Genomic DNA, 25059 nt, shown 5'->3' with positions numbered 1-25059 from the left:
GCTTACACGGTTGAACAATCTATTGTCCACAGCTTTTCACGAGAACGTAGTATTAAACAGAGGACCGAACCAAGTTTTAAGCATAAAATGAGGATCTGGCATCCAAACATGATGCGACGTCAGTGATCTGCTGCTGTGCGTAATAAATTGCTGCTAGCTTTTGTCCATGGAAAGCTAAACAGAATCGACTCGGTAACTGTGCGTCACTCCAAGGAAGGAAAATCATAACCTTCAAAAACATACAGGCCGCAACGATACCTCTTAATGTTGGTGAGTAACATCGTAATCATCTCATGAAAAACAAGGCTATCCGGAAAACACTACTAGGCTAGTGAGTAGCATATGCTGTACATGTGATATACAGTACCATAGCGATGTAGCACATTTGCACTAATTTATACATTTAGAATGATGTTTTGAGGTTTTGTATACTACAAGATATTTAATTTTAATCCTGCGGAATATTTGGAGATGGTTGCAACGTTTACGCCGATGAAACTGGTCGAGATTTGTTTGTTAGTTTTTTTCCCCCTAGCAAATAATAGGGACACTAACAAAACAAAGCTGTAAGTAATTTTCAGGAGTACTAGAAATCAGTAACTTTTCTTATCATATACTGTGTGGGTGTTTTAAGTGCTCAGAGGGAAACGGACTTTATAACACTAGGTCATTCTAATGCTCCTGCACATCCAAACACTAATGTTCAGTTTTGTTTTAATGTATGCCGTACACTTTTTTTTAAGTCCTCTGCCAATAAGTCTCTTTATTATGCTTGTATTATAGTTGTATCAGGAAGGCGGGAACACTTTTAATACTAGTTAATCGTTGAGTTTAGTTTTAATGACATTTTTGTGACTAGGCTTTTGAGACAAGTGGCTCTTTTTGCTACTAAACCGCTGGGCTATTTTAACAATCATGCACTGATGTTGTGTAGGCTCTGTACTCCCCCATGCAGGAACTAGTAATTGAGCGATCCAGTTTTTAAAATGACCTTACCTGGCACAGATTTTGAAGTGGGAATCAAATTCCTACATGATTACAACTAATTTGTAAGTAATTTTCCCTTGAAACAAATTTATTAAAACGAATTAAGGTGCAATCTACAAATGTATTCCTTTCTGTGGTTTTAGTGGAAAAAAAAGGTAAAATCACTTAAAGATCAGCAATATTAAAAAAAAATCAAAACTCAAAATACAGGGAACCCATCTTCACAATTCAGTGTTTGGTCTTAAGTATATGAAAACATGCATACATTTGTTTTTGGTACTTCAAGATTGTTGTCTGCATTAAATTATTTTATGTAGTGATGTGGTGTTGAAGTTTCCATTATAACATAATTTTTTAATTTCTGAAATGTGTTTATAAATATATAAATATAAATTTGTGACTGTCACATGTTTTGGTATGTGCATTGGATGAATTTGATCAATTCAGCGTTTCTTTGACTTGGGCCTGGTACACACAGAGCTAATTGTTCTTTTGTTTTGTCTTATGTTTAGCCCCTTCCTGACTAAGGGCAACAGACATTAAAAATGAATTTGTCCTGGTGGCATCTTTGCAAGTGAAGTTTTCATGTATGTAGAGATTCGGAAAGCCAAAAAGTCATGATATATGTTGAGATGGAATATAGCCACTTAGGAAACGAGTTATTGAGGAACAAGGAAGAAGGCGTACATAAAAAGAAACATGTCCTACCTGTGTTACGAGGATAATAACCCCAGTCTATTATCCTGTTTTGAGACCACACCTCTAGCTCACTCAGTTGACTATTAAGTTCACTTTCATGCTGTCTACAACATTTTCCTACAGGGCTTTATTTAGTTTGGGGATTTGTTTTTTTTTTTTTTTTCATGAAAAAAGCCCAAACAACTATCTGCAGTCCCTCTATTTGTGTGTTGTCTTCTATGTTGTCTTGCGTTTCCCGATCATTGCCATTTTTCTTTTTTGTTTTTATTAGTTAATTTTTTGTCATGCAAGATTTCAGTCTGGAAAGACTAGTTTTGGGGTTAACGATGAAATAATCTTTATTTGTCTGGTTTGGTGTGTTGTCTCTTAACAGATAAGAAAACATTTTAATGAAAAAAAAAAATCTTATGTACCACAGGGTTCGTAGGGCTGTTTGACTACGACTACTACCACTACTACTACTACTACTCCTACTATTACTACTACTAACTACTGCTTTGAAAATTTGAAATAGGACTGATGAGGAAGCAAAAAAAAAGACTTTTGTCAAACAGCAGTTTGTCAGAAAGTAAACAACTATTAAAAAAAAAAGACTATTGGCATGAACAGTTAACACTTATTGTCAAACTAAGCATTAACCAAAGAGGTTTTTACCATTGTATATTTAACCCTTGTGGGGTTGTGAAAAACATGTTATACTTTTTTTTTTTTTTTTAGAAATGTGTCACTTCTATTGAGGTCATAACAAAACGTTCAACGGCATCAGACCTATCCATACATTTTTAGTTTTAAAAAAAAAAAAAGGGTAACCCCTTTGTGGACAATATTAGCAATATTAGTGCCATCATCACGGCGGGGCTATGCAGCGGAGCAGTGGGACTACCATCTCATGCGATTTATTAAAAAAAAAAAAAAAAAAAAAGTTAACTAAACTTCCGGAAACAAACCACACTCCATATGTACAAAGTTTGTGTGGATAACACAACATTGCATGCTTCATTTACAATGTGTGAGTACATACAGTATTCGTTTTAAATTTTACATGACTTGATAGAATTGTGACTCAAACAGTATAGTGTATTTGTACACACGTTACAGTGCTAATAACAGGAGGAAAGCACATGCTCTATTTGTCTCTGACAATGGCATAGAGAAGGAGAACAAGTCGTTTTTGTGTTCATCCAATCAGCAAAGGAGAAGGCCATACTTTACTGTCCATGTGGAGTGCTTTTTCTTCGTAAATCTGGATGTAGATCACATTCTTTATCCGTTTGGTGCCTTCTGAATTGTGGAATGGATCATGGCGGCGGACAAGATTTTTTCAAGTCCAACGTTATTAAATGGCGTCAGACTCATTTCTTAAGATTTGGTTTGATTTATTGAACTCACATCTTGTAAAACAAGCTGTGGGGCTAAAACACATTGATGGCATTTCTAGTGATTTCAAGATGGAGAGATGATTTATGACGAGAGTTTTATGTGACGAGTATGGCCACAGAACAAAATCAACTCAGGCTTAGTTTGTTGGCATGCCAACACAAATGACTATTAGTGACATTTTTTCAACGGATTTAAAAAAAAAACACAGTTTAAATGTAATTTCTGATGTTAGAATACTTTTAATACTTAATAAATCTACACACATCTTGTTACACTGCTGTGCATGCTTGTAATATGTTTCTCATCTGACAGTCAACAAAGAGTGTTTGCTCCTTTACTTTGAAATATCCATCCATCCATCCATCTATTTTCTGTAGCCGCTTATCCTCACTAGGGTCGCTAGCGTGCTGGTGGCAACTCCAGCTGTCAACGGGCTGTTTTACAGATTCCAGGGTAAAAAAGTAAAATAAAATTCGTGGGGAACCAACAATACTTTGATGGTGACAGTTTGACAATAAGACACATAGACAGTAAGTAACCCAACAAGAACTGAAAGGAAACGGAAAACTAAATACACTCACATCTAACAAGACAAAACAGAACACCTGGACAAGAAACCATTGGAAGAGGCACCGGATTGGCCAACACAAGAAAACCAGTAAAATGCAGACAGGTGGACACAGTCACACTGACGAGGACAGACACGAGGGGAACAAAACGTGACCTAAAACACATGAATAAAAAAACCCAAAAACTCAGAAAAGGACAGAAAATCCTAACGCTAACCCATAACAAAGCACAGGGCACACAGAAACAATCATCCAGTATAGCTTCCATGCATATTTTTGGGATCATGGGAGGAAACCGGTGTGCCCAGAGAAAACCCACACGGGCCCAGGAAAAACACAGGGAAAACACAGTAAGACTGAAGCCAGACTCGAACCCGGGTCCTCTGAACTGTGAGGTGGATATGCTAATCGTTCTTCCACTGTGTCACCCACATTCTGAAACATATTCACAATAAAACACTCCTTATCAAAATGTTAAAAAAAAAAAAAAGAGTGTATTTGTGGAGCAATACAATGTGACGGGAAATTGCAAGGGATGTTGTCTTTCATAACATGGGCTGGACCCACAGTTAGTGTTGAGCTTAGTGGCTTAGGCCGGTCGGTATACAAGTTTGTATGAGGGATTTGTGTCTAAGTGGGTGTGTACGTTGTCTTCTGCGGTCTGTACTTGTGAATCCTTGATGTGTATTTTATGACAGGATTTTCTCTGCCGCTGCCCAGAGGGAAATGATCTGGTTGTGTCTCAGAATGTTGCTTTTCTTGCTCCTCGGGTATTATGTTTTTGTTTGTTGTCGTTGCTTGTATTACTGTAAACTTGCTGCCATTCCAGCATACAGAAACCAAGCGAAAAAACGCAGACAACTGACGTACACTCAAAATTTTTAATTACCACAAACTATGTTTTTGAGACAATTTGATATCATTTCAAATGCATCTTTCAGCTTCTCTGAAAACAATAATGGTTATTTGTCTACATGTGCCCCTTAATTGGCTGGTGACCAGTTCAGGGTGAATCCCACCTCTCATTCAAAGACAGAAGACATAGGCTCCAGCACACCCACCTTAGTGAGGATAACTTGTATAGATATTAGACTGATGGATGTTGTACTATAGGTTTATTATTCAGACTAAATATATTGTAATTTAATTTTGTACACGCTCCATGTTTAGCAATTTAACATGCATGTTGTTCAGAATTTCAATCAAGTTCATTGTGGGGGGAAAAAAAAAAAAACTGTTACACAAGCTTTAAATGGGAAAAAAGCATCCTTGTGCTCAATACTATGAAAGTTTGATATTTTGATTTCAAAGACAAGACTGCATGGTATTAGTATTATTTAGTTGTTGATATTTTGTTTTGTTTTTTTCAGCAAAAGTGCAAGCTTCATTGCCTGACTATTTTAATGTTGCTTGCATATTTCAGGGACTGTCACAGGTAAATTCATGCTGTACTTGTAGTGTACATGCTTCAGGGAGGATAAAAACAAGGTGTTTTTGTTTGAGAAACTCATATTAGAGAAAATGAGAGAGTAAATGAGAAAAGATTGCTTACTAAATAACACTCTCCATCAATTTGAGAATACCATATGTAGGGAAGGACTGAGTCTTCCAATTTCTTCTCTCCGTCAGGAAAAACATGCACTTTATCTTCTAATGAATGTAAACACTGTTTTTAACCCCAGCAAAGCAAAAAATAAATAAATAGATAAATAAGAACTTTAGGACTCGATTGAGTTGGAACATCACCAAGGAACAACTGATTTAGTGATTCACCATCTGTTTTTGCTGGCCTAATGTTAACAGCATTTTTTTTTTTTTATAATGTAATGTATTTTTATTTTGGCCTTACTTCACTGCAGCCTGACTATTGTTTATTCATTTCTTTCCAGGTTTAAAATAAAGAGAAGGACAGCATTTCTTGATGCCAACTCTCCCTTCATCACTTCTCTCACCTTTCTCTTATTCCACATTTCTGGATAGATTATCTCCTCTTTTGTCAGCATGGCAGCTGTGTTCCTACTCTGGCGGTGTCACTGAACTCCACCTTTGCCTACCACCATGGAGAGAAAACGCAGAAAGAAATTATTCTAGCTGCTTGGAACGTTTTCATCATGAACTCACTTTTGGAGCTGTGGACTTGATATGCTGTTTAATTTCCCTGACTCTGATACAGATTTTAGCTGTTCAAAACTGAAAACTGCATCAGAGTTTTATATGGACAAAAAAACAATATGATATTTATGGATTCTCAACTCAAAATGCTCCTTCCGATGTGGATCTCCATAGTCATCGGACTGCTTTCAAGCTCTCTACCTGTGGTAGGGACGGAGCCGTCGTCACCAGAGGGAAAATTTGACCCTGGTCAAAGCCCTAACTTGGGTTCTCCTAATAATTACTCACATCTCACTCTCAAGCTGGAGTTCTCCTCCAACGTGGTAGAAGATGGTAAGAATCAATTGTCATTCTCAAGGCTGGGATGTTCTGTCATTTTCTATATATCCATGATTGTGTGTTTTTAGTATATACTGTACTGTCTAAGGAAAGGTTAACACAGATAAAATTGTGTTGATTTGCCTTTGGTGGTAATATGGCAGATCACTGTGTTTTGAAGCAGTTTTGCTTAAAGGGTCTGTATCATTTTGTTTTATGCTTTCCACAGTTACGGCAACCCTCGGCATCATATGATTATTTTGTTAACTTTGCCACAATGGCAGCACAATGTCAATCAGATTTTTTTTCAATGAAGTTTGAGGTATTTGAGCTGGTTTTTTTTTTTTTTTTTTTTTTTAAATATCCTAGAAGTCGCCAAAACCTCGCCTTTAGACATCTTTCATGACACTGTCCTCCGCTTCTGAATGGTCCGTCCACCAAACACTAAATATTAATGAATTCACTTGGGTGGTCGCCCAAAGCGTATTTTTCCCAGATAAGCTTGTTGAGCATTCCGCAGAGCTCCAGTAGGTCTCGTTGAACGTGAGTAGTACAATACAGTATTTGCTTTCTTTTGCCTATCCACACAGTTATCGATCATTGACTGTGAGCAATTTTTTTTTCTAGACTTTATTTATAAAACAGAGAATCATAAAAACATTAGTCTATGTTCTTCATGTCTTTAAATGAAAACAAGCAAGTAACCTTGCAACACTTCAACTCAATTGGTTAATGCCGTTTGTCACAGGGTCAAAGGATTGGTATGGTACAGAGGAAAAAGTATCAAATTGCTGGGAGTAGACTGGCACGGGATTATGCAATTATCAGCTCAGAAGAAAAAGAAAAAACAACAATTGTAGTTGTTTTTTCTTATTTTAAACCTAACTAATTTTCAATGGGGTGAGCTGGGGCATCATTTTTTATTATTATAATTATTTATGACTATTTTATTATAATTTTTAGTATGAGCGGGATGAGTCGGGAGTGAAAATTGTGTGTCTCCCTCACTCCAGTGTGTGCTACCGTGGCAGGGAATACAACACTGAAAAAAAATACAACACACACACACACAAAACACTTTTAGGTTGTTTTTGGGGAGGACAGAGACTTTTAACATAGCTAGAAGTTAAAAAAAAACGTTGATTGTTGCTTGATACAGGCCCTTTAATATACTTCTTTGAAATGGGAATTTTGCATGACAACCACCACAGTAAATATTTTCAAGTCTGTCTTAAAATTGTGTCTCCCCTCTTTTTATCCAGAGTACATTGTGGCATTCACTGGGTATTTCTCAGCTAAAGCACGCAGCCTGTATATTAGCAGCGCCCTACGGAACACAAAGGATGGCACGTTGGAGTGGCACATTGTTCCTAGGGAGAACCCAGCCTCTGATTTCCCCAGTGACTTTGATCTGGTCCACATCCGACAAGCTTCACCCAGCAGTCTGCTGACCTTAGAAGCCCACCCTTACATCAAGAGGGTCACTCCACAACGCAAAGTGTTCCGTTCACTCAAATATATTCCTTGTAAGTCTTATTATACTGTGCTAGTGTCTAGGAAAATATCTTCTGCTAATGAAAAATGATTTCATAAAAGCAATATGAAGTGTATTTCCTGAAAACATGCCATGAGCTATTTTCCGACTACAGTATACATTCCATGTTTATTAAAGTTAGCCATGTATTTTTCCATTAAGTGTTAAAAAAGGACCAAACAGACGCCAAGTCTGAACGTACTGGGTACTGGGAGATGGGGGGAAAAGGGGCACAGAACGTCTGTTTGCTCACCCATAGAGGGAGAAGGCGAGATAGTGGTGGTGCTTGCCTGAAGAGCAGGGTACTCCCTATGCTAAAAACATCAGTGTGTGAGGCACCCCACCATTTACATAAGATGAGGATTTTTATTTGTTCAGTTGTATGTATTTATCTTACTTTAAAGTAAATTGAAGTAAATTTTGACATTTGAAAATCAAAAGTACAGTACTCTTCAATTGATAATACTTTGATAAAATAAGTGATTGTTCTAGAGACTAAGGACTTAATGTTTGTCATATAATGTAAAAACAAAACATATACAATCAAATCCAAAAGCAATACTTGAAAAAAGTGGAATAATTGATCTGTTTGCTTTGCTAAATGTTATGAGTTTGTTTTGTTTTTAATTGAACCATGGATTACATCCAAAGACACAAAATTACTATAGATGAGCCCTCAATTATGACATATGATTAAAGCGACCTGCCCAGGCATAAATGTCTTTGTGTAACCTAACTGCTGTTTTCTAAATACCCTGAGCTGTGAGATTACATTCTGATTATGAAGATATTGGCATAAACATTGCTGGCGTGTTCAGCTTTGCACCACAGTGAGATGGACGAAACAAAATGAAGTGCATGAATGCACAATGATCAATCTGAACATGTGGTGAAAGATAATATTGTAGCCCCATAGAATTAAAACAATGTTAACCTGCGGATAAAATTTAATGTAGCATTGTGTTTCCCAGCACCAGAAACAGCTGCACCCTGCAATACCACCCACAGGACGCAAAAATGGCAGTCATGGCAATCGTCCCGGCCTTTTCGAAGGACTAGTCTGTCGCTAGCTTCAGGTTTTTGGCATTCAACCGGGCGCCACTCCAGTCGACGCCTTCTACGAGCCATCCCCCGCCATGTCGCCCAGATCTTGCAGGCAGATGTACTCTGGCAGATGGGACACACTGGTAAGCCTGACCAGTGTTGAATTAGAAGGATGACTTAAACATGTGAAGCATCCAAATTGGAAATGCTGAAATGATCTTTGTCTGTGTGTGGACGTGCAGGTTCTGGTGTGAAGGTGGCAGTGTTTGATACTGGTCTGAGTGAGAAACACCCACATTTTAAGAATGTGAAGGAAAGGACCAACTGGACCAATGAGAAGACACTGGATGATGGTAAGCTGTGCAAAATATAATGCTAATGTGCTCAGGAGTATTTTTTAATGACTTGGTTGGATCTTTTTTGTTTTGTTTTTTTCCGTTTGTTTTCACTCTTCAGGCTTGGGTCATGGCACATTTGTAGCTGGAGTAATAGCAAGTATGAGAGAGTGTCAGGGCTTTGCTCCTGACTCAGAGCTGCACATCTTCAGAGTGTTCACAAACAACCAGGTATAGACCTTAAGCTACTGTATTATATTGTGCAATGATACTGCGTGGCATTGTCATTAATTGGGTAGCACATTGGCATAAATGACTTTGAGAAGCCTATACAGTGATCCCTTGCTACGCCGCGCTTTGATTTTCGCGCCCTCGGTCTTTTGCTGAGGTTTTTAGGGGGAAAGAGCTCTACTGTAGTGCAGAGAGACAGCTGTGACGGTTTCTTGCATGCCAGACAGACGAGGTAACTATAAATGCACTTGCCACGGACCCTCCTCTGACACGGAACTACTGCAGTACACATTTACTTAAATCTTAAATGATTAAACCTTATACACTGTCCAGTAAGTGACCAATTCCCCCCTCCCTTTGAAGTCTCGCGCAGCTGCAGTCATATTAGCAGCGACCCGGACGTTGAATTAAAGTCAAATCTGTACACGCGGGGCGGCATGGCTCGGTGGTAGAGTGGTCGTCTCCCAGCTGAGAGACAGTGGGTTCAATCCCCCGACCATCAAGACCATGTGGAAGTGTCCTTGAGCAAGACACTGAACTCACAGTTGCTCCTGATGCTGCGTCATCAGTAGGTAAATGACTAGTTAGTGTAAAGGGCTTTGATTACTCAAGGTAGAAAAGCGCTATATAAGTGAAAGTCCATTTACCATTACCATTTACATGATCAAACATGATAACACTGGAGAGTTTCACAGCAGGTTCCTGTGGAGTTGTAATCTATTTCTGCCCCAACTCCTGATTTTACACCCACAGGGACGTGCCGTGCCAGTCATCGAACGCACCCAGAGCAAAGGCACACACATTGTCGAGGCAGTAGGCACACGCACACACATTGTCGGCAGAGGAAAACTAAGGGGCACAGATGTTTTACTTTTCACAGGGAATTTCGGTCCCCATTAACCACAAAAACAAGGGATCACTGTATATACCGTATTTTCCGGACTATAAGCTGCAGTTTCAAAATATGAGCAAAAAATTATATTATACATTATAAAAATATTATATTATATATATATATATATATATATATATATTATATTATAAAAATTATACAGCCGCGCTGGACTATAAGCCCCAGGTAATAAAATGAGGTGTTTCTGCAAAAACGTGGTACATGGAAGTTATTTTATTTTATTTTGTTTTTGTTATTTAATTTTTGTGGAATTGTCTGCCAACAGCAACATCCTCTTTTTACCAAACTGAACATGCCAGCATGTGTAGTCCCAACATATTTATCGAAAATGGTTTTTTTCAACACTAACAGAATACTGTTAGTTAAATAGCAGTTCAAAATCAAAATCAATACTTCAATAGCATCTTTCTTTTTATCTCCCTTTGTTTGATGAATGAACATAAAAACACATTGCACATAATTCATATAAAAGATCATAAATAAAATATATACTGTGTACTGTATATAAAATTTACATGTCACAAATTTACCCCAAATTTTATACATTCTCTCATTTAATTTAGACACATTTTTTTAATAATATATTTTTAAAACTCTTTTTGAGCACAGCAATTGATTCACATCTTTTCAGTTCTATTTCATAGTTGTTCCATAAATTGAAACCTTGAACAGATACACACTTTTGCTTGCTGGTGGCTGGCACAAAAAAAAAAAGAAAAACAACAGATAAACCGCACAGGACTATAAGCCGCAGGGCTCAAATCATGAGGAAAAATTTGCAGCTTATAGTCCGGAAAAAAAAAAATATATATATATATATATTGATTGATATATTGATATTGATATATTGATATATTGATATTGATTGATATATATATATATTTTTTTCTCTCATTTTGTTTGTTTGTTTGTTTTAGGTGTCATATACATCATGGTTCCTGGATGCCTTCAACTATGCCATCTTAAAAAAGATTGATGTTCTCAACCTCAGTATTGGTGGTCCCGATTTCATGGATCACCCTTTTGTTGACAAGGTCAGAATTTCTCATGTTTGGTTTCTGCGTTTACCTTTATTTATCACTGACAGGATGTAAATGTATTTCAGAATCCTAATTAGCCTTTTTTCATGGAAAACATATTTTGGAAGTAATTTTTTTTATTTTGTTTTTTTCATCCCAGTCCTTGTCCTGCCAATAGTGGAGATGTCTGTAAGTTATAGTGCTGTTTGGGCAAGCACATAGTACAGATACATCGGGAGGTTAGCAATGTTCTCTTTTCATACGTTAAAAACAGAAAAATAATCACATTAAATTGCAATCAATTTTAAGAGGATGAAAAAAATTGCAATGATCAAGTTTGCTCTTGCCCCAAATCATTCAGTTAATAGTATAGCTATCAACAATTTTAATGCAAAGGCTCATCAGGGTTGAAAGAAACTTGTTGAAAAAAATGCACATTGCCTTACAAGTATAACCTACCCGGAGTGTCCAGAAGTACAAAGATGTTCAGTGTTCAGAGACATGACCAAAGTAGGGAAGGCGGAAATCTGACTACCAGTGAAAAACAATACTGGGAGAATAAATACCTGATGGCCTATTTCTTCTGGATTTTATTGCTTGATGAAATGAGAGTTACTCTTGACGGATCAGCTGGATGAGCTGGTTCATGGCAACAAAACTCTTCTTTGATTCAGATGCCAGCAAGCCGGAGGTGGGGTTTTGCGTGGTATGGGGAGGGCAACATTGGAGATGAGCTTGTTGGACCTTTTCACCTAAGGTTGAACTATTCCAATTCTAAGATGCTGACGATTTTTTTACAGGACAGTTACAACAAGTTGTGGTGCAGGGAAAAAAAACAACCTACAACCTTTTTTAAAATTAATTTTATGTAGGACAATACTCCACATGTATCACTGTACACAAATATGGTCAGAAAATAGAAATTGACCCCATTTAAACCATATTGATAACTTGTGTGCCCTTTACACAAGGTACTGTATTTAGTATAATGAAAAACTGTATGCCCTTGAACACTCCTTTCTAGGAGGTTTTGGTTGCCAAAAGCAGATAATCATCCAACGTAAGGTGGTTACAGTTTATTTTTATGTTTTGTTCAATTTTCTTTTGTTTCTTCATTAGTCTCCCTTTACGGATGAAAATACACCAGTGAAAAATTGAAAATACGCTTTTTATTTGTCTATAAATACTTGCTGGAAAGATAAAACTTGAACTCAAATAAATGCCTGTCATGGTATGTATGAAACCAATTTAGGAAGGTCTTTTAATGAATTCTTATTGATGAATGAAGAAACGGGCTCCTGCAGACAGATCCTTTCACATCCAGCGAAAAAGTTTATGCGCTTGAAGACCACTAGGGGTCTATGCGTGCAAATATTTAGGGCAGCTGTGGAACTAATTTGAGTGTGATGGTAAAATACATTTCTTAACTACTGCATAACTTGGGTGTGGTGGGGTGGTAAAATACATTTAACTACTGCACGTCTTAGTTAAATTTGAATGAGTGAACTAAGTATTTTATCAGGGTTTGCAATTTGATGGAACCACTCTTCATTTTCTCATTCAAATTGGAGCACTAAAAATGACTGTATAATGATGTGTCTGTAACTTCAGTTTTTCTTGACTTTTGTTGCACAGGTATGGGAGCTTACTGCCAATAGAGTGATCATGGTCTCTGCAATTGGCAACGATGGACCTCTGTATGGGTAGGATAATCACTGGATTACAAAAATCATGCTTCAGCACATAATTTATTCTAACTGTGGGGAAAAACAACAACATTGTTCTTTTGTAATTAGTGACACATTGAGTCTAATTTAAGCACTTAATGGAATTTGTCACTTTAGAGAAAATCCAAAATATATAAAAACAACAGACGTGACTGAAGAGAATTTTGCTGCCCTAATTAGGAGTCTTTGCGGGCCAGTACCAGCACATGACATGCAAATGACATGGGCATTTTCTCATTAGAACCCTCAACAACCCAGCGGACCAGATGGATGTAATTGGAGTTGGCGGGATAGACTTTGAAGACAACATTGCAAGGTTTTCGTCCAGAGGCATGACTACCTGGGTGAGTCTCCGCAATAACATTTACTTCCATATACAGTGTAACAAATTTATCAATTAAAGGTAAAAAGATTTTTCAATTTGATATGATTAAGACTCCAGAGTGTTCTCGCTCTGTAGCTGATGTTTGATTAAGCCCTGGGTTAAATTTTGACACAACTCTGGCTTTTTGATGTTTCTCATGTGCGATATCAATTTTTGGAAGTACACTCTTGTCAATTTTGGACTTCTTGAAAACCTGATGTTTTACCTGCATTTCCGCTGATTTTTGCATTAATCATTTCAACGGCAACTCACCAACGGGGCGCAATACAATTTTTGTGTTGACACCCCAAAACCACCGGGTGACGCTAGCGGCCAACTTATGACGTTTCCAAGCCTTTCAATGACTTTGATGATTTTTTTTATAGCCTGGACTCCCACAATGCAGACATCTTCTAAAGTCATAATATAGTGGACCCCCCCTTTAAGAAATTAATCCGTTCTGGAGTTGGGGTGAAATCATAAGGCGAAATCGTCGTACGGCGGGCAATAGGAACCTATGGTAATAAGCTAATGCGTATACAACCCCAGGTAAAAACATCAAAATTGCATATACATATTAGAAATTCGTAACAAAATAGTATAGTAAGTGCTACTTATATATAATATACATGTATACAATTAAATCACATCTTAAATAAAAAATATATAAAGGAAAAATGAAATTTTATTCATCTTGGCGTGACGTTGACTTGAGCTACTTACGTCCATAATCCCTAGCGAGGGTAGCCTGGCCTAGCATAGCCAATTAATACGATATTGTAAGCACTCACACAAGATCAAGTCTAGTCTATTTGGTCTAGTGACACCGTGACGCCGTCCAATAACAGACCGGCATCTCAGTGACATCGGCCAATAGCAGACCAGCATTTTAGTGACATATGTAGTGACATATGAGCGCGGTGCGACTCGCAGTGTCATATACACGAAGACTGACCGCCAAGTTTAAATTTTTTAAACCGTTGCTGATGTGCGGGAAAAATGTTGTGGAGAGGGAACGAAAAAACGCAGGATTCCACTGTGTAACATGAAAAAAACGTAAGCCAGGGACGCCACTGTAATCTAGTTACGACATAATAAATATTCCTTTTTCAATTTCATAAATATGTAACACAACAACCCAGTTCCTTTTGCTGTTATCGCATTTTTACAATTTTTGTTTATAAAGGGAGAGCAGATCCACTCCCAGACTTTGTGTTGGAATCACAGGCAGTAAATTTATTCAGTGAAAAAAAAAAACAAAAAAAAAAAACATTTTATTTCAGTGCAATGAGTATCACAGTATGGTGTCTTCAATCTGACTCACGTCTCTGTGCAGGAGCTTCCTGGGGGCTATGGCAGGGTGAAGCCTGATATTGTCACCTATGGTTCTGGTGTTCGTGGGTCGGGTATGAAGGAAGGATGCCGATCTCTATCTGGTACCAGTGTTGCCTCTCCTGTAGTGGCTGGAGCTGTTACACTTCTGGCGAGGTAAAGATCACAAACCAACCTCCGTCGTTCAAGTCTCGCCCTTTTTTGCGAATCTTATGTTTAAAACGTATTGCTTTATTTACAGGTAAAGTTCAAATTAAATATAATTATTGAATGTGCATTCTTAGTGTTTGCAAGAAACACAAAAATAGCAGTAGTCCTCTTGAAAGGTGAAAATGGTGGGGAAAATGGAATCCCCAGTACATTACATACTAGTACAGTATATGTTAATAGGTATATATCACCCACTATACAGTGTTAAAAGATTTTTCTTGTAGAATTTTTGTAGAATTTTCTTTGTAGAATTTTTCTTGTAGACCTTACATGTAGAATGGGTGGGGGCATAGGAGGGGTAGCATGTTCAGATGTAGCTTGGTAGCGCGCTTAGAGAGCGCTTGGGCGTTTGGAGCCTCACTGAAAGCACACTGCTGTGTTGAAAAAGAAAATGAAAGTTTGTGGCCCCAACTTGGGAATGGGAAAGAAAGGTATTGAGGGTTTTCCTAAAAATATTTCATCGACTTTAATGACTTTATGCACGGCCTTTGTCCTTAGGGGGAGGGGGGAGACGCTACCTTGCGGTTTTCACTTTTTGCGGGGGGGTTTTGGTCCTCATTAACCGTGGAAAACGAGGGTTCACTGTAATTCTTTACGTGTCCCTTTTCTCCAGCACTGTTCTGAATCGCGAGCTGGTGAACCCAGCCTCCATGAAACAGGCCCTGATTGCCTCAGCCCGCAGGCTGCCGGGAGTCAACATGTTTGAGCAAGGCCACGGAAAACTCGACCTGATCCGAGCTTACCAGATTCTCAACAGCTACAGACCTCAAGCCAGGTAACGCCACTCACCACTCACCAGTCACCAACGGAAAGGCCTCAAACATTCTGAATGATACAATTCAAATGCAACGGAGATCTTTGCTATTATAGGAATTGATTTGTTTTCTAAAAAAAATGACATTCAAAGTCAGCACATCAAAAATAATGTGTCCTTTCTACTGGCAGTCTCTCTCCCAGCTACATTGACCTGACTGAGTGTCCATACATGTGGCCTTACTGCTCTCAGCCCATCTACTATGGAGGCATGCCCACCATTGTTAATGTCACAATTCTTAATGGCATGGGGGTCACTGGCAGGATTCTGGACAAGGTGAATGCATCACACTTTGACTTCATCTGTTTTGTTCATTTTATCTGATATCAAAATACTCCAAAGTACAACAAATTTATAGTACCTACCCTTGTTTTGCTTCATGACGTTGCCTCTAAACGACTCCATCTCTTTCAGCCTATTTGGCAGCCCTACCTCCCTCAGAATGGGGATCATATCGACGTGGCCGTCTCATACTCGCCGGTGTTGTGGCCATGGGCTGGATACCTGGCTCTTTCCATATCTGTTGCCAAGAAAGCTGCATCCTGGGAAGGGATTGCCCAAGGCCATGTAATGGTGACAGTAGCATCACCTGCAGAAAATGACGTGGGTCAATAAAGCTACACTTGTTGTTTCCATCATTAGCTTGACACTTTTTCTCATTGTGGTCATTTCTAACCATGGTAGAACTTTGCTTATGGCGTAGAACAGTTTCACTAATATGTATTCATCACTTGTCAGTCGGAGGTGGAAGGGGAGATGACCTCAACAGTGAAACTGCCTATTAAAGTGAAGATCGTCCCAACTCCTCCACGCAGTAAAAGGGTGTTGTGGGACCAGTACCATAACCTGCGTTACCCACCTGGCTACTTCCCACGTGATAACCTTCGCATGAAAAATGACCCACTTGACTGGTATGTATTTGTTACTTGACTAAAAGCCTGCTAATTCTCTCTCATGCCAACAATTTTAGTTTTAGTTTATCAGATTGATTCTCAGTGAAATACTTTTTGTTTGCCACCAATCATGTGCCTAGGAATGGTGACCACATTCACACTAACTTTCGTGACATGTACCAGCACTTGAGAAGCATGGGATATTTTGTTGAAGTGTTGGGAGCTCCAATCACCTGCTTTGATGCCAGCCAATATGGTAAGAAGTGGCTATATAAAAGGCACACATGATGATGATTTAAAAAAAAAATAAAAAATAAAAAAAAAAGGGCCAACGTCTCAACTTTTTAGATATATTGATAGATGGTTGGATAGATGTGGTGCAGTGGTAAACACTGTCTCACAGTTCGGAGACCTGATTTCAAACACCTTGCTCGAGCCTTCCTGTGTGGCGTTTGCATGTTCCCCCCGAGCCTGCAGGGGTTCTCTCCGAGCATTCCGGCTTGCTCCCACACTCCAAAAACATGCATGGCAGTTATATTGGACATCCTAAATCAGCCTTAGCGCGGGATTGTGTGCTATCCTGTAGTTTGCTGCCGTCAAATTGAGATCTTAGATCAGCACTCAAATTTATCTCATTCTGGGTGATGTTTGGTACTTTGGTAAATACAGTCATTAAAAATAAGAAAAGTATTACTAGACAAAATATTACTGGATGATAGACTACCAAGATGAAGCAAAAATGACTAAAGCAACGTACACATAAACTGACATTTAAAATGTGAGAGAATTCACCTGTAAAAAACACCGCATAATCAGTACTCTCAGTGTGTGGTTCACGAGAAATGACTAACCGACATAGGCTTCATTGACATTTTCAAGCCTTGTCCATCAAACCAGTCTTGGTGTTGGCCACACAGCTCTAAGGATTTTTAATCATCTCAAAAGCACGTTGATTAAAATATGTGAAAAAGTTTCAAACAATTAGGGGAGACAAACAATCCTTTTTTTGACTTTTTGACCAGGCACATTGCTGATGGTGGACAGCGAAGAGGAGTATTTCCCTGAAGAGATCACCAAGCTGAGGAGGGACATCGACAATGGGCTTTCACTCATCATTTTCAGCGACTGGTATAACACTTCTGTCATGAGGAAGGTCAAATTCTATGACGAAAACACCAGGTACCACTACTTACTCCTTAACTACAACATGGATGAATACATGTAAATGCGTATATAAGTAAATGGTTCCTTTCAATACTGTATTGTGACAGTTTATAATACAGAATAAACTGCATTCACCCAACAGCAAGATTAGTTGTGCTTAGTAAACTTTTCAATCGATGTAAAATGTACCACATTGTTAGATTCCAAGACTTGCTTACGTCTCCTCGTTGCACCATTCATATAGCACCCAAGCCTTTCTCGCATTAAAGGGATTAAGCATTCAAAAACAGACCACGGTTTAGAAAGGGATATGCTGAGGAGCCAGTTTTATTTGTATTGCATTGACTCATTCAAGGGCTGTTCATTTACAAATGGATTTCTAACAGTTGCTAGGGTTAATTGGATTTAATTATTATTCATGTATACTCACATGCCTTTGGTGGCATAAGGCATGGGTCTCCAACCTTTTTATCACCGTGGACCAGTCAACGCTTGACGTTTCTATTTTTGTTTTATAAAGTGCACATAAAATATGAGCTCACCATTAATCATACACCAAACAAAGGCTGTCAGTGACACTCTTTAAACATTGCTTAAACTGTTACTCGGGTATGTCCTATATGCAAGAAATATACTGTATATTTTTTAAAAAAATGTACACAAATTACATTGTTTAAATCAATCATAACTGAATTGCAAATGCAATTCATTTCAATCCAAAACACCAATTAGATGCAAATGAGTACTGCTAAACCTTTCCATATGCTAACATATATAATGGAAACACAGTGGACCCCCGCCATACGAAATTGATCCATTCCGGGGTTGGGATCGTGAGGCGTACGGCGGGCAGTAGAAACCTAAGGTAATTAATTAGCCAATGCGTTTACCCCAGGTAAAAACATCAAAATTGTGTATACAGTACATATTAAAAACGCGTGTAGTGGCATATGCCTGGCATGCGCCTGGCAGCACTGATTGCCATGTTTGAGAAGAGAAGTTGTTTTTAAAAAAAAAAAAAAAAAAAAAAATTGGCATTAAAAGGGGACAAAAAAATGTCGCGTTTCACGTCGTAAGGTAAAGAAAACATAAGGTAGAGATGTCGTAAACTGGGGGTCGACTGTACCTGGCACAAACAAATATGCTTAAGAACTAAACTCATACAAGATAGCATTTTTAACATGCTAAAGATAAGAATTTGTTGGCTCAACAAACAAAATAATTTCTGGCATATTATCACAAATGGCAACAGTATTACAAAGAAAGTACAACTTACAAACACCCGTGGGTCAGATTTCACAGAGAAACAGAACAACGTGTGTGTCACCGACAGTGACTGGTCTCAACTCACACCACACCATCCTTCACTACAAAACAATTCTTTCTTAATTGGTCATTAGCATGTAAAGCATGTTAACACTATACACATACTTTTTTTTCCCCAATTCTTGTTCACTATATGTATGTTCTCTTGATAATTTTAGTTAGTATTTTTGATTTGCTTACTTTGCTTTTAAATGTATTTATTTTGTTTTGATTTATGAAGTTTTTAAAGCTAATTTTTAATTGTGCAAAGCAGTATATGAAATGTGCTATATAAATTAAGTAGCCTTTCTCTAAGGACTTCTAGGTGCCCAAGTTGGCGAACCTTGCAGTAATTTGTCTTTTTCTTTTTGTCCCTGCCCCTCTCTTTACTTGCAGGCAATGGTGGATGCCAGATACAGGGGGTGCTAATGTCCCCGCACTGAATGACCTGATCTCAGTGTGGGGAATGGCTTTCAGTGACGGGCTGTACGAGGGCGACTTCACTCTGGCAGATCATGACAGTAATAAACACACACCTGTCTAGACAGTCCACGTGTAATGTTTATTGGGATTTAAAAAGAATCTTGTCTTTCCTTTGCTAGTGTATTATGCCTCAGGCTGCAGCATAGCTCGCTTCCCAGAAGATGGAATTGTAATTTCCAAGACCCTGAAGGACCAAGGTCATTTTTTTATGCAGCATTCACATTTTAATCACGCTGCCAATCAGTGAAGATCCATTGTGTATGTGTGTTTGGTTTACAGGTCTAGAGGTGTTAAAGCAGGAGACGGCAGTGGTGGAAAGGGTTCCCATCCTCGGACTGTACCAAACACCATCTGATGGGGGGGGCCGTATTGCTTTATATGGTGACTCAAACTGCATAGATGACAGCCACAGACAAAAAGGTAACGTTTTTTTTTTTCCTATTCTACATCACACTTTTATTTGCATGTCCAGTGCTGTGAAAGTATTTGCCTCCTTCCTGATTTGTCTTTTTTTCGTATTTATCACTTGCGAGAGTTTCATTTAATCGAACCAATACTAATATCACACTAGACAACCTGAAAGTACATTGCCCCCTGAATCTATTATTGCCACCGGTCTTCTTTGGAGACCTTTGGTCGAGCGTATAAGACTTGTGTTTAGTGGATTTAACCGAAACTTGGATGCGTTTGTGAAATCCTCGTGTGGTAAAGCTGTCATCATGGAGAAGTTGGCATTTTGTCTCAAAGTAAGTAATTGCTGATTCGGCTAATTGAAGCCCCTTTCAGAGCTGCACGCGATGGACTCAAGGTGGACCACGTTGTTTGTCGGTCTGCTCCCAAAACAACTGTAATCTGTACTCTTTCTCCTGGCTAGAATCCAGGCACTACAAGGTTATGTGCCCCCCTCCTGCCAAGTGCCCCCAGACTGATAAACAGACTGCACCTTCAACACAGTACATCACATCAACCGTCACAACTCAACACCACTGTCATTGCTGAATTCACACGCGTGACCCACGTCATGACCCCTCCTTGCCCCACCGCCTCTACCCCACTCATTAAGATGTTGCAGTGTCTTTTTGTTGGTGCATGTGTGGGGATTTTTTTTTCCCTAGACTTGAGCCACACCTTCTGTTTGGGGCATGGTTGAAGACTTGTTTTTTTTTTTTTCTCTCTCTCTTCCAGCACCCCCTCGTTTAACTTTATTTATGCTAAGATTTAGGCACGCTCAGCGTAGCGCATCCCGATGGGGCTTACCATCTGTCTCCCATGTCAGTCAATTGTATTGTATGTTTCTTGGACGGTTCGAGCTTGTTAAGGCAAATTTTGTTGCCTTGTACAGCAGGTGTAATGCCAAAAAACCAAAATCAGATGGAGGCATTTTTTTCACAGCACTGTATTTTTAACAACAACCCACAGTCAACTCTTTTCGTGCATCTATTTTTGCCTTTCGTTCTCCCAGACTGTTTCTGGCTACTCGATGCGTTACTTCAATACACATCCTATAGTATGACGCCTCCCAGCCTAAGCCACTCCCACAGTAGGGTGGCACCTCCCAAAGGGACTGAGCGCCCGATGCCACAGAGATTAGAGGGTAAGCAGGAGAAATATTTTGTCTGTTTTTGTCATCTCTCTGAAGACGCAAGATACACTCTTGATACAATCATTATAAAGTTGCTCCTTCTTTTGTTTTGACAGGTAATCATCTTTATCGCTATTCAAAAGTCCTGGAGGCTCATCTTGGAGATCCAAAGCCCCGCCCCCTACCAGCCTGTCCACACCTCTCTTGGGCCAAGCCGCAACCCCTCAATGAGACAGCGCCCAGGTAGGCTTGCCTGAACTGACGTTCTTCTGCACAGTCACGTTCGAGAAGGTAGCGAACCACAAAGCTTAGTCATGATCAGTATCACAGCAGGAACATATGGAAGAAATAGTCCATGTTACTACATACATTCCTTTCCCTTACAGTTCAGCAAATGTAAAGAATTGATTGATGGCCTGATATCTCTGCTCACTGCTATTTCTTGGGTTTATAAGGTAGAACGTGTCGTTTTATCCTTTTTCTTTTTGCTTTCAGTAACCTATGGAAGCACCAGAAGCTTCTCTCTGTAGATCTGGACAAGGTCGCACTGCCAAACGTGAGGCCTTATCGTCCCCAGGTCCGACCACTTTCTCCTGGGGAGAGTGGGGCCTGGGACATCCCTGGAGGTGAGCTACATTTCTGCTTGTGTTTAAAACTCAGTTTTTCCTGTCCGAATGAACTGTTGTATAAGATGAGATATGTGTACGTCCGTTGCGAATGGAAAATATTTGGGTCTTTGAAATGATGTGATCTTGGCGTTAAAAGCACTCTTGGAAAGCCTTTGTGTACATCTGAGAGTAAAATGAACTAATTACAAAATTAATTGGAGAGAAATAGGCAAAATTGGGGCTTTTTAGCTCTGATTTTAGATGGCAGGCCACAGAAAATTCTTTCAAAAGAGACTCCGGAAATTATTAAAGGATTTTACAAACGATGTCGTTGTAAAAATATGCACTGATGTCTTGACTTAATGAGGTAAAATTATTTAGTGATCATCATGTTGATTGAAAACACTCGTATCTCATAGCATCCTTCCTATTCAAACAAATTGACATGGCCTTACCCACTGGTGGCAAAAAAAGTAGAAAAACAAATACAAGATATACTTGTGAATGTTCTAGTTGCGGTATATGTGACATTTGAGCTTCCATGTCAACAGGAATAATGCCTGGTCGTTACAACCAAGAAGTGGGCCAGACTATTCCAGTCTTTGCCTTCTTGGGGGCGATGGTGGTCCTGTCCTTTTTTGTGGTCCAGCTCACAAAGGCCAAGAGCAAACCCAAGCGCAGGAAACCCCGCATCAAACGACCCACATACCTGCAGCAGACAACAAGTGGGAAAAACCCCGCAGTTTGACCAAATGGGAGTTGTTGTTGAAGACCTGGCGGGACCTCCGTGATGTGTTCATTCCTGAAGGAACAATAACCTTGAATGTGTCAAGCACAACGGAAGTCAATGTATGTCTTAAGGAAGGCATGTTTGGCTATTGGAGGCTCTGTTATCATTTGTATATAACCGGTGTCTTGAATGTGACAAACCGTTTTTGTGCCAATTGTCCCTTCAAGCTGTCTGTGTGTGTTTTGTGGCGCCATGAACTACTTTAGCTTGCAAGATGCAACACACACACATGGGTTTTCCTCTGGACACCGTTTTAACCTTTGCCTCTCTGCTCAAGATGATTTGACCAAAACCAAACGCTTTTTGACTTTTTATATTTATTACATTTGTTTATCCTCAACGCACACACACGGATACGGACTGTACCAAAAAATGTATGTATACATAAAACTCGCACATACATCATAATTACCATATCAGAACCATTTGACAACCATGCTATACAGCTGCTTCTTTACCTCTTTTTTTCTGTTCTTTAACATTATAAAATGATCTCTGTTTTGGTATATTCCATCAGTCTCTTTAAAAGCAACAATAAATTTCTTGTCAAATATACTTCATCAAGGAATGATAATAAAAAAAAAGCATTATGAAAACTACTCAGTGCTTTACTCCTAGGCAAGTTAAAGGTTTTTTACACACACTGTGTAAGCAACAGGCAAGTTAAAGGTTTTTTACACACACTGTGTAAGCAACAGGCGAGTTAAAGGTTTTTTACACACACTGTGTGTAAGCAACAAATGCAGCAACTTTTTGTGCTGTCAATCGGCAAGTTTCAATATTAGCCTTTCTTGTCACTGGCTGCTCAGAGTCTGGATTGATTAACGTCATTAGTCACTGGGATTTAGTATTGGATATTAGCACAAATCACTGATGCTGGATGAATTCATGGGAGGTGATGTGCAACAGATCTGAGCCTTGACTGCCTTTGGAAGCCTAATAGGCCAGGTCAGCCTGTGAAGTTGTCACCCATCCACGCTGAAGAACTAATCTCCCTAGGAACCTTGGGAAAGTGGGAAGTGACTCTGAGACCAGCAAGCTGTTCTAACAAGATTTGGGAAAGCTGCTGGTGAGTGGAGGTCACATGCCCTTTTCGCTCCGAGGTTCCCAGATGCCAGCATTTTCCTGTCTGGCCAATCAGGTCAATCGCTCTCATACTGAGCAAGGCAGTTGAAAGAGACACCACGGCGACATGTTGAACTTTTCTCCCTACCAGCCCCTTTTCTTGTGCTCCTCCCGTTATGTTTCAGCAGCATTAACTGCTCACACTATTCGATGTCCGCATGAGGGCTGACCACACATCCAAACCCGAGCTCCCCAATGGAAGATTTAAAAAAAAAAAAGTGTCATGTGCTCAAGTAAAGATATTTAAATAGTGACCTTACTTAGATCTTGACTTTAATACCTGCGACCCGTGACCACTTAAGCCATTTAGAGACATCCTGTCCAAACCATAAGATTACAATTGCAGAATTTTAGCCATTTTTCTTGGCTCTGGAATTGTTCAGTACTGTTGTTCGATGACGATTGTCCTAATACAACAAAACACGTGATGACGATAAACCAAAGTTATCAATGATCTGCTGTATTTAATGAGCTTTTTTTTTTTATCATAATCCTTAATTAGTGTAGGTTTTTTTTGTATGCACGCCTGACTTTGCCTGTTAATGCTTTTACAGGTTTATCTTGTGCTGCTAGGCTCATCTTAGACACGGTACCACTTTCTAATGTGTAATATTGTCATACTGTTTAGACTAATTTGCTGTGGAATTGGCTAAATTGGTGGCTAATACAATGACGTCCAGTATGTACTATTTTATGCTGTGCATTCCTGCTGTAAAACTTGTGTCTCGACCTATTTCCCCGAAAGGTACGGCGGACAAACAGAAAGAACACCTATAGCTCACACTTTTGAGGTGAGAGGTCTTGATTGTTTGTTAGATTTTTTTTTCTGTGTGTAAATTGTTGTGTTTTGTTTAATGTATATATTGTGTACCTATACATTCATATTCCTTACCAAGCTCGCGACGAGTGAAGCCTGTGTCTCATAAATATGAGGGATAATTTATAGCATTTTTGACACTTAACATTTTAAGGTCCTTAAACATCTTTTAAAATAATGCAAACACATTCACACCCATGTATTGAGAGCAAAGGAAAGCAATAGCATAGCCTGTATAACAGTGTACCAATTTGTGTATTAATGTGTTTGTGTTAAACAAATCAGCTTTTTCACAAACAGACATAATTTATCATCTCACAATTTACTTCAATAATCATGCCCAAAGATGGACATCATAAAATAAAAACACCTACTTTCTGTGGGCATAAAAAGCAAGATAGAAAAGAATTTGAAAAACTGAAAATGAGTTGAAGTCCTCGTTTTCATTCCTCTTTCAAATTTAGACCTTGGCAAACAAATGATCATCTAGCAGTCTAATGGAATTAAACCCAGCCTTAACGAGGCAAAAGAGGTTCCAAACATAACCAAAAAAATCGAAAAAAAAGGGAAAGTAGCAATTGAGTGTCCTATATACAGTACCATATTGTAGGATTTTCATGCAATTGTAGCCATGCATTTATGTTACAGGGTGCATGACTATTCTTTAACTCTGTAAAACATTCCCCAGTGTTAGCAAATACATG

The 25059-nt window shown here is 38.9% G+C and overlaps 1 protein-coding gene across 1 annotated transcript; it reads left to right on the top strand.

The window, feature by feature from the left end:
• The first annotated feature begins 124 nt into the window (after window positions 1-124).
• mbtps1 (membrane-bound transcription factor peptidase, site 1) lies at window positions 125-23043 on the top strand. Its single transcript, XM_088418064.1, has 23 exons — window positions 125-270; window positions 5525-6080; window positions 7328-7591; window positions 8571-8786; window positions 8886-8996; window positions 9100-9209; window positions 11040-11156; window positions 12777-12844; window positions 13110-13212; window positions 14569-14720; window positions 15388-15549; window positions 15720-15864; window positions 16003-16191; window positions 16327-16499; window positions 16622-16737; window positions 17504-17660; window positions 19347-19471; window positions 19553-19630; window positions 19713-19853; window positions 20896-21027; window positions 21132-21258; window positions 21511-21641; window positions 22175-23043. The coding sequence occupies exons 2-23, from the start codon at window positions 5867-5869 to the stop codon at window positions 22369-22371; spliced, it is 3228 nt and encodes a 1075-aa protein (XP_088274190.1). The 5' UTR covers window positions 125-270; window positions 5525-5866; the 3' UTR covers window positions 22372-23043.
• Window positions 23044-25059: the final 2016 nt, after the last annotated feature.

This window comes from Hippichthys cyanospilos, chromosome 6 (assembly GCF_059441005.1).
Source record: "Hippichthys cyanospilos isolate Australia breed blue-spotted pipefish chromosome 6, RoL_Hcya_1.0, whole genome shotgun sequence".
Lineage (NCBI taxonomy): Eukaryota > Metazoa > Chordata > Actinopteri > Syngnathiformes > Syngnathidae > Hippichthys > Hippichthys cyanospilos.
The sequence above is the reverse complement of the archived record's forward strand: the minus strand, read 5'-3'. Positions and strand labels throughout refer to the sequence as shown.